This window comes from Corvus brachyrhynchos, unplaced genomic scaffold (assembly GCF_000691975.1).
Source record: "Corvus brachyrhynchos isolate BGI_N302 unplaced genomic scaffold, ASM69197v1 scaffold200, whole genome shotgun sequence".
Taxonomy (NCBI): Eukaryota; Metazoa; Chordata; class Aves; order Passeriformes; family Corvidae; genus Corvus; species Corvus brachyrhynchos.
Genome location: NW_008236184.1, coordinates 3,983,476 through 3,994,054, shown reverse-complemented (window position 1 = coordinate 3,994,054; position 10,579 = coordinate 3,983,476). Strand labels below are relative to the sequence as shown.

At 41.7% G+C, this 10,579-nt stretch overlaps 1 protein-coding gene across 1 annotated transcript in view; it reads right to left on the bottom strand.

Annotated features, from left to right (window-relative positions):
- RFX7 (regulatory factor X7) overlaps nucleotides 1-10,579 on the bottom strand; it is a 27,947-nt gene that overhangs the window by 5,613 nt on the left and 11,755 nt on the right. The window contains exons 4-8 of the mRNA XM_017736857.1: nucleotides 7,958-8,074; nucleotides 6,073-6,157; nucleotides 5,196-5,403; nucleotides 2,647-2,942; nucleotides 3-1,739 (exon numbers count right to left, since the gene is read on the bottom strand). Coding sequence (XP_017592346.1) covers nucleotides 3-1,739; nucleotides 2,647-2,942; nucleotides 5,196-5,403; nucleotides 6,073-6,157; nucleotides 7,958-8,074 — 2,443 coding nt within the window. The remainder of the gene's footprint in view (nucleotides 1-2; nucleotides 1,740-2,646; nucleotides 2,943-5,195; nucleotides 5,404-6,072; nucleotides 6,158-7,957; nucleotides 8,075-10,579) is intronic.

The window sequence follows — 10,579 nt, the reverse complement described above, 5'->3', positions numbered from 1 at the left end:
GAATGGTAAAAGTGCGTGCTGCTTGGATGAGATGACACAGGAGCTCCTTGAGCTGTGGCCTGACTCTGAAGTGCCATTCCTAGACAACCACCATAAGGATGGGAATTATTCATGGACATTTGCTCCTCCATGAGCACCAGCTCCTCCACAATGCTGTCCTGGGTAAGGTCATCATCAAATGAAAAGAAGTTTTCATTTGACTGAGGGACTGTATGCTCAAACTCTTTCAGCTCAGACTGCAGAGGTAACTGATTTGAAGACTGTGCTTGTATTTGATCCAAGGAGTCCTGGATCTGGCTCTGTAACTGCTGGCTGTACACATCCTGCTGTATACCTTCGCAGTGCACCGGCTCCCACGCCGATTCCTGTAAGTCACTAGAGCCAGAGTGGCCAGCAATAGCCATAACACTGATATCTTGCTGCTGATCACAATTCACAGATGCAAAGTCAGAGGTTTTGGTGATATGGTGCCATGTATTTGGGTTAAAGCTGCCATCAGATTTTGAATCATTTTCTATGATAAACAAGTTTCCTTCCAATTTTACTTTTATATCTGGAGATGATGCTGATGCAAGCTGCTGTTCTAAAGCAGGATCACAGGTATTTAAATTGGTGCTTAGAGAAAGGTCTGTTGCTAAGTTTGCAGCAGCTGCAGAAGGTACAGATACTGTCACAGGTACCTTGCCGGGAATTTGAGCAAGTGTTGCTGTATTGTCACTGTTAGCTAATGATCCAACCTTCAGAGCCTTCTTAACATTGTTAGCTTTTTGACCCTCCACAGCATTACCAGTCGAAAACTGCTCCACTAGTGGTTTCTTTACAGGTGGTAACTGGGAATCCTGAAGTGTGGAAGGTTGTCGCTTTCTTGGACTTTTAGTGCATGTTTTGTCTTTAATCATAGACTCACCAGTAGGAGGTGAACTGATGCTGGTGCTGGACAAGTTTTGACTGGCAACTGTGAGTTTATGAGTGCTTTGATTATTGCCTGCTGAAGAAACTGGCGTGATTTCATTAGACTGTGTCTTATATTTGGTCCCTGCTTCTTCAGCTTCCTGATCACAGCCCTTACCTGGTTTTAGGTCCATGACATCATCTGTTGAAACCTTCAAGGCTGCAACCTCAAAATTAATTAGCTGTGCAGGAGGCAGGTCAGGGGTTGCCTTTATGGATTTAGACACGTCAGAGCTCTCTTGGCCCTGCACCGAGTTCTCATCCAGCAATGCTTCCGGTTCCGTTTTGATCTTGACTGCAGGTGTGGCTACAACAGTACTAGGCTTGGATCCTGGAGACTGAAGTGAAACAACAGATCCATTTTTGATCTGTGGACCAGTCCTCCCTTCTTCCACTGCTCCTGCACTAGTGCTAACTGAAGGCGACTGTTTAACGGGCACACTACTGCTGCTCGGGGCAAGAGATATTGCTGTCATTTTCACCACATTTAAGGAATTCACATGTGGAGCTGGCACAACAGTCTTGATTGGGCTACTGGCAAATAGCACCGTTGTGGGAGAGCGGATGGTGAGAGCACTGGTGTTTGCTGGCTTCGGTAAGATCTGCTGGTAGCGATGCCGGGCAGAGCGGTCACCAACAGGGCTGGCAGGAACGTTCTGGGGAGTCTTTGGTGGCTGCTTGACTGATTGCATGTGCTGAGTGACCACCTGAACATTGAGCGGCAGGACCTTGCTATCAGATGATCCCATAGGACTTGGAGATGTCACCAATTGCCTGGTCCTTGGCACCTGTAGAGAGAGAAAAAGAAAAGGTGTGGCAATGAAGCAGGAATTCCCCAAAGCCCACACACCACCTCAGCCCTAAGCATTTCAAAGGTGAGAAAGACAACACAGCTCAATACACCAAAGCTAGTGCATGTCAGTTTGAAACAAAATAAGCTCCTCTTCTTGTCCAAGACGATTTCTATTTCTCTGCCTAAGGATTGGCAGTCAGACACATGCCTCCTATTTTTAAGGTGTGAGGCACTGGTCTACACACTAGTCTGCTCTTCTGCTAATGAAAGGGTCATTCTCATACAATCCTTCACCACCTGGGACAAAAAGACAGACATACGAAGGCTAAAGAGGGGAGGATGTGTTCAAAATACTGCTCATTGTTAAGGTTTCAAAAGTGATTTAAATACAAACTCACTGTCAGGCAGAAGAACTGGCTTACCTATCGAAATGAACAGCACAGTGAACATCTTAAAACCAAATAACCTTGCTGTGCTCCCCAGCCCTATTTTATATGACTGAAAGACAAAAATGTTCTGTACTACAGAAATTCATTCAAAATAAAATTGCACCTGTCACTAAATGCACTGGGCCAATGAAAGGTAATTTAGATTCCATATTAGGGTCTCAGTAACCCACACAACTGGTGTCAGCTCTCTCATCTGGTTAAACTTCATCTCAAGGCTCACTTTAATGCCTTCAGAGATGAACTTGGCCTATGTTATGTGATCAGAATTCTGCTGCCTCTGTATCAACCCTGTAACTAATGTGGTACAACACAGCCCAGACAGAGAAGCGTCAAGGCACCCAAGCCTTTGAATGGAAATTGTTCTTCTATGCCACTGACATCACTGCTTAGGTACTGGCAATGTACAGCAATTTCATAGGGTGGATTCTCTAGAGAACTGCTGGAGAGCATTACCGGTATGGGGCTGGGGACAGCAGCCACAACAATGCCAATAGGTGGAGGGGACAGAATGGCAGGACTTCCATTAGATATACTGGTCACACCGTTGGTTGCAGCGCCTTCTGTTTTCTTTACTGGAGACTCTCCTGGCAAAGGAGACTGCAGTTTCTGTTCTTGCTGCTTCTTCTGGATCTTACGCTGCAGCTGCTGCTTAGCATCAACAGGAGATGGCAGAGTTTTCACTTGTGGTTGAAAGGAATTACTTTCAGCAGTAGGTATAAAAGCTGAGGGCTGGGGGATCCCTTTTATTCCTGAAAACAAAAGAAGGAGAATGAATTATGACCAAACATACCCTGTCCGCTGTGGTGTCGCTTCTGTCTCTAACAGAGAATACATAGCAGGCATCTCCAAAACCATTCTGAGAACACCTCCTCCATGAGGTGCTCCCATCCAGTTCATGCTTAATTCTATTCAGCTTCAGTTTATTTCCACATTTGTGGCAAAATCTCTGTCTGTTAGACAAGCTGGGCATTAGCTGCTAAAATACTTTTTATGGGCCTCTTGTTTCTAGTACTGTCAAATGGCAACGTGTGCCAGCACAATCTGAGCCCGGTGCACTTCACTGAACTGGCAGCAGAGGGCGGCGGGCACGTTTCAGATGAGCCTTTAAAATCCATCATCTGCCGTGGTTTTGTTTTGTTACCTCTTCTAAGGCAGCTTTAAATGAAAAATGTTTCCAGAAAGCTGTGGGCCTGTGTCACAGAGGAGCAGCTCTGAGCAGATGACATTATCTGATGGCCAAGGCATTAAATACGGTGCATCTAATATCAGAATGGATCAAAGCCTCTGTGTTATCAGGGATAATGGTGAAAAAAGGGCAGTAAGAGAAGTGTTCAGGAAAAAAAAAGAAAAAAGATAAGAAGAAAAAGTTGAAAAAACAATGAAAATTAGAACAGAAGAACATTTTTTTTTTGGAGAAATTACTTCACTGATCACATAGCAAGCAAGTGCTGCTTTCAGGGAGAAAACAGAGAATTAGTGTCCTCTGTGCAGCTAGTAATAATTTCCCTTACAAAATCACATCACATTTATGATCTTTTGTTTATTAACAGTCAAGAGGATTAGCGTGCTCTTTAGAGACCAAATAACCTTGCTGAAATACCCCTTTAGAAATGCTCCAATATTGTTTCATTTACACTTTGAGGTTACACAGCTTTAAAGTAACTCCTAATTATAAATGAATCAACACCATTTTACTACTTTACTAGTTTTACTAATACTAATTTTACAATACTAAACCAAATTGTTTGGTTTTAGATGCCCAGCACATGCTTAGCAACCGTGGTCTGGGACCCCACTTTCTCAGGAGCAGTCTGCATGTACCACGAGGGGTTGAATGTCACAACACATCTCCACTTTCACAATTTCTTCTTCACAGAGCAGTGAAATGCCCAAATATATTGCAATTACTGGCACACAATTCTTCTATATGGGCAAGCAATACTGATAAGAAAAAAACCTCAAACTTTTCTTTGAGGGTAAAAGTTTGCTTTTTCCTCAGTTAATGCACAGAGACACTGGAGTTCCCTGCAAGAGGAATGGAAATATTTTGTTTGCCATGCCAGGAAGAACGTCTTCTAAAATGACTATCCAAGCCATAGAGGCATGCACTGGAAGTAAGTGCCCTTTTCCTTGAAGGAAATCATCTTGTCTTGAAGGAAGTGAGGGGGAGAAGCTACGTGAATACACTGAGTGTCCCTTCTAGCAGCACAGCAAGCAGAACCAGTGTAGCCAAGCAATAGGTCACAATAGAGCACACAGGCAGCAAAAAAACCACCCAGCACTGCCACCTGTCAGGTCCAAGTTGGAATAAAGGAAAGAGAGCCGGAAGGAGAAAGGATGTGATCCAGAAGGGGATCATCTGAACACCACTCCTCCATTTAAAATTACCAGTCTCAAGAGGCTGGCCTTGATCTGAACTCATTTTGCTTGATAGGCCTAAGCAGAACTTCTCAGAGGCAAGTCTGGGGGCATGTTGTGCACCTGCATTTCCCTTCTCATCCTTCGTTTTTGTATCCACAGTCACCAAAACACACTTTAAATGATTAAGCGACTGATTTCGAGCATGCAGAAGGAAACAAACCACAGAAAAAATCTGCTCTTGACAGAAAATGTTTTCCGAATTAGGGCAAGTTATCAGACAGAAACACAGCTACACGAGCAGTCTGTCTACAAACCAGCATTGTAGCAGCACCAAACTCCTGTTCTAGCCAAGTATATAAATTCAGCAAAAGTACTCACATGCCCTGAAGACCAGGGTCCTCACCAGAGGAATGGGAGGATCATCAACTAAACCTGAGACCAGTGTTGATTTTCAGATCTTTATCCAGACTACCAGCATGAACAGTAATTTGCAGCAATGTGACTAAAATCAGGTAAATGAATGCTCAATGCTCAGAGTCAGTGTTAAAGTTTGCCCTGAAGAGAAGTGCTTCCTCAAAGCAAGCTGTTACTACTCTCAGTAGGAAGATCCCCCATTTCAACATCCAGCATTATCTCATTACCTGCTGGTGCCCCTGCCATTACTGTTAAAGCTGCCATTGACTTGGTACCAATATAGTGACTTTTGACAAGAAAACGAGCCAATTCCAAGACTGTATCAAAAGGCTGGCTCAGCACTTTCTGGGCCCATTCACAAACAAGCCGACAGGCTGCAGAGACGACTTCCTCATCAGCACTTTGCAGCTGCCCAGATGGCTCTGCTCCATCCAACTAAACCAAACAAACAAAGGAGGAAAGGTTACTTTAATTAATAAGGGTCATTAAGGCATGAAAACAAAAATAGAAAGCAAATTATTATCAGAATCACACAAAAGGTTGAATAGTATGTTCACAGTTTTTTTTACATGAAGTTATGAGAATGAGATCACAACATCAATATCCTTCAAAATTAAATGTCTTGACAATAATCTACAGGTTGTTTCCAAAGGCATTATATGGAACTGACATTTCTGGAAGAAAATCACAGACAGAATCCTAATATTTGGACCACCAACAATTGATTTTCCCTGTATCCAGAGTCTTATCAAATCAGTAATCACTGTTACCCAGGAACTGCTACTTTCACTGGGGTATCTCTTCCCTAGCATTGACTTAATACAGTAAAAGCAAAAGAGAGTCAGAGTTAAAAACATGTATATGGTGGATGGGAACACTGTGGAAGTCTACTTCACTTCCTAAATTAGTTCAAGAGTATTGCAATTCATTGTGAACTTTACAGAAAAAAAAAAATCAAACAATGATTCAGAATATAAGAATCATAAAGAACAATCTTAAAAGCTGCAGAGATCTTCACTTTGTTTTGAAAAGTTCTGACAGAAAAACAGCATAATAAATGTTAACTTGCAGAAAGATATATAAATAAGCAAATATATATCATACCCCATCTCCAGTTTTATGAAAGTCAAGGTTGGGCAGTGTTGGCATATGCACAAAAGCCTTCTTCCTCAGTCCACTGTAGCAATATGTGAACAACAATTAAGGTCTAAATTGTCTGCTTGTTAGTTGGGGGATAGGAGAGAAGAGCAGTAATTATTCTGATAATCCTCATAAGCTTTAAAAGCAAACTCAACACAGAACTAAGAATTCCTGTCATTAGCATGATCTCACAGCCAGCCAGAATCAAAAGCCTATCAATGGCTGCATTCTTGGCCAGGTCATTGGGCTTCTCCATCTATGCAAAGATGCTAGGTATGATGAATTTCATGGGATGACTTAGAACAAGCACTAAACCATGCCAGGCAATTTCGATTAGCTACTCAATATTCAAATCATTAACATAAATTTGGACTAAACTCTCTTTCTAAAACAAAATGGGAGAAGAAATTTCCAAAAGTTAATCACTACTAAAAAATGCATTCTCGAATTTAGGTTCTACTTTATTTCCTTCTCCTAAAGGACTTCCTCAAACTGGAGTTTCCCAGGACAAGACAAAGTGCCCGATGAGTACATTTCTTCCTACAATTTCACACAATTTTTGAGGCACTCTCTCCTCACTCATGATAATTTTTCTGTAAAAACACAGACATAAAGACCCAGACTTTTTCTTACACTGATCTAATCAAATTGGTACACAAAAATATACTCCCTTTATTACTTGTACTCACTTGTTTATAGGTCTAGAAATCAAATCAGCCTTTTTTTTCCTCTCCACAACATTACTCTGGGAGTTGACACACAGTGTCTTTTTGCCATGACACACAAATCCCTTCCAGGATCACTAATTTTTCACATTCTGAAAACATGTCTGTATTCTGTCCTAGGCCATGGAGCTTGACATTGCTTGCATTAACCTGGATGGAGCATAATTACAGTAAAAGAAATCTAAGGAGCCTGGGAATTACGGTAGGTGTGAGACAAGGTCACACTTCAATCATTCTGAATTAGAAACAGTGGAAATAGAACTTAAAGAGATCCCCTGGGTCAAGCTACAATTACATCATATGATTTCTTCCTTAACATTTCTCTAGCTCTATCCAGAACATGAGTACTGAGTTTTGGATTTCACTACTAGATAATCCAACACTGTATTTTATGAAACAGTTTAACTGACACGTAACTTTTCCATTTACTATGACATGGAAGGTTTTTTTTCCCCTCAATGGAAGACAAGCAATTCCGGGCTGCCCGCTAGAATTTAATTCTCTTTTTAAGTGCATGCTTCAAGTGAGACCTGGCAAAGACCAGTATTACAGCACACCCGTATCATTGCTGTTACTTCTTTTGAGTGGTTTTTAATTAGAACCTACGAACACCTCAGTGCCTTTTAGCCTCTTCACGCTCTCCCTTCTCTGCTTACTGCAGTGGCTTTGCCTACCCAGCATGTCAGGACGCAGCAAGAGCCAGTCCTGGGGAATGCAGAAGGTAGTACATTACTTCACCACAGCTTCTAAGGGTTTTCATGGGAAGGTGTAATTCTCAGCTTGGAAAAGAAAAAATTGCTGCCAATGAAAAAAATGGTTTGAAAATCACTAACAATTTTGGTTCCTTTATTCCAGTATCTCTTTGTACTAAATTATAAAACTTTCTGGATGCCTCGCTGCTGTGACAACTGAGTGTCAGAATCTAAATATAAGTACTCGTTTCCAAAGTTGTATCTTGCAACCTAACACTACTGCAATTAATAATTTTTAAAGAACGTTGGAAAAGTGTCGGCATTTTTTATTCAACATTACTTCTACATTTAGCTGGTAGTTAAGCCATAACGACAGATGTTCTCCAAGCAAGTGCAGAACAAGTTACTGAGAAGCGTTCTAGCAAAGGATATTTTGATTTGCCTCTTGTGCCTAGACGACGGGCCTTCATATTTGGAAAGACATTTTTCATGATCTTTCCAAAGTCAGCAGCACTTAATGGGTGGTAGCCAAGATTGTCACAATAGCTCCTGCAACAAAGAGAAAGAAAGCGTGAATGGAATCGAAGTTAAAACAAGAGGCCAGCCTACATGCTAGACTCCAAAGGTTTTCAAAAGAAAACACTTATCCCCGTCCATATTTAGAACCACATTTAACATTAATGAAGCTATCCACAACGAATTGAATGCATTAAAAATGTATAAACAGAGCTATTTATACCATAGTTTTTGCCTTGTTCTCTACTGAGTTCAAAGACAAGTCATGTGAAGAAATAACAAGTAGTGGCATTATCTAGAGCACAGTTAAGATTTACTTCCACAATTCAGTTTGAAGCATATGTTTCAATTCACTTATTTCAGGACATGATAAAGTAGAGACCCTGTTCTAGCCAGAAGCACAACTTGAGTGTGGTAAGGCCTGAAGTCCTGCAGGAATATTTGAAAAGCAGTAGGTAAGAGATGTGTCAGTGTCCAGAGAAAGATTCTGCATATACAACTTCAATTTAATAGACCTTAACAGAACTAAACTTAAAAGATGCCTTCCCAGGGAACCAGCTTTATAGGTGTAACATAAGCGCATACTGAGGACCCAGTCCTCCTACCACTGTGACCCCTACTGAACCATGAGAGCTGCTTGATTACAGGACCCTATTTAACAGTCCTAAATTAACAGAGATTCCAACTGCTGCTGCAAATGAACGTCATCATGCGACTCAGTATACAACCCGAAGATATAGGGGAATAAAGAAACAAAAAGTAATTATTTCGCCAACTTTACTTATTCTAGTCAAATGGGCACTGTTTTCTGTCTTCAGTTCTCAAAAGCAGCAGGAAGAATTTTGTTTCAGCATCTGAGACATTTAAAAAATACCTGAGGCAGAGAACAAGAACTGTTGATTTTGCTGCAGAAGATGAATGTTCTGGAAAATCAGAAACATAAAGCAAAGGAGAAAACCAGGACATGAACTGGAAGTGCTTAAGGCTGCACAAAGACAGCAACTCCCTGCACTGTTTCACGTTGATGTGCTGTGGCCTAAAACGTACCAGTAAAACCTTCTCAGTGAGATTTCCAACAGCCACAGCATCAGCACCAGATAGCAATGACCTCCTTTCCTGTGAGAAATCCTACCAGCAATATACAACAACAACCTGCCTCTGAAAAGGTGACTATACATGATCCAGTGTGGTTATCAGCAGGAGAGCAGAAAAACAATGACTTCACACCCCAGAGTTGGCTGCTGCTCTAATCAGGTACATACACACAAACAAACCCCTGGAAACTCAGGCAGATGCAAAGAAAAAGCAGCAGTCTGAAACAGATACTTCATCCCCAGCATCACCTAGTCACAACCTGCATCCAAGGAGGCCAGTCAAAATGTTTTCTCTTCAATCTGTAGCTCTGTAGAAAGCTGTACATATTTCTTGAGATACTTCCATTGCCTTTACTTTCTCAGTAAAAACACTAGTTACTACAGAGCAAGTATCTGCTGCTTTTACCCTGGCTGTAGGTTGGTATCCTCCGCTCAGAAAGCGCCACCACAGATGTAATGATTTTGATGATGACCAACGCTCTTTGGTTCTGACACTCCTCTGTAGAGCCTCCCCCCATGTCTTGGGGCCACTCTGTCCAAACCAGGACACGTTGCCTACAACCTGGTACACTAGTCAGGCATCAGTCTAGTTTTTATGTGGAACATCAAGAAGCTCTATATCCAATTTATATACCTACACATTTCAATGAATGTCACTCAGAAGCTGGATTCTAGATATGTCCCTCTGAAGTTATCACAAAGGAATTCTCTTCCTGCTTCACTGTATCCTCACAGGAATCACACTGCTTTCTGTGTAAAGATATGCAAATAGATCTCTGTGTGGTTTTTGTCCCTTGCATCTTGCCAGGCCTCCATGGATTCAAACTTTGGTCTGAAAATTCCTGGAAGGTGGGTCTCTGTTGCTTACTGATGCTGATTACAAGACTTTAAGTCTCAAATACCATTCAAAGGAGGACTCTCCAAATTTCTCTGCCACAGTCAGCAGTATCTTTGAAACTCAACAATGTCAGCAAAATAAAAAACCCAAAAGAACAAGCTAGTGAAACACCAGGATTAGGGACCTACCAATCTATTAACTTCAAAGTTAAAATTATTCCCTCCCTAGGAGAAAATAAATAAATAAAAAGGGAATAAAATTATCCATTCCTCAAGTCTAGCACATCTGGTTTAAGACAATCACTTGCCAGCAGCAAAAACATACAGTCTACACAGCCCCCTTGTATCCATAGTGGCAGCTCCTGCAAGCTTGTAATTTCTGAGCCATCAGTATTATAATGGAATTTCAGTTTTCAGACAGATCATCCCACATCACCCCTCCCCCTCCTGGCTTAGCTGAGGACCTCCATGTCCATCTGTGGTCTCTCATTGACTTGACAACACATACCAGGAGTCTCTCCCCTGAAGCTCTTCTCTCTGCTACTTGCACTCTTGGCACATCGCTGAGCCCAGGAGCTGTTTTGCTCTTTGAAGGGTGGGTGGGAGG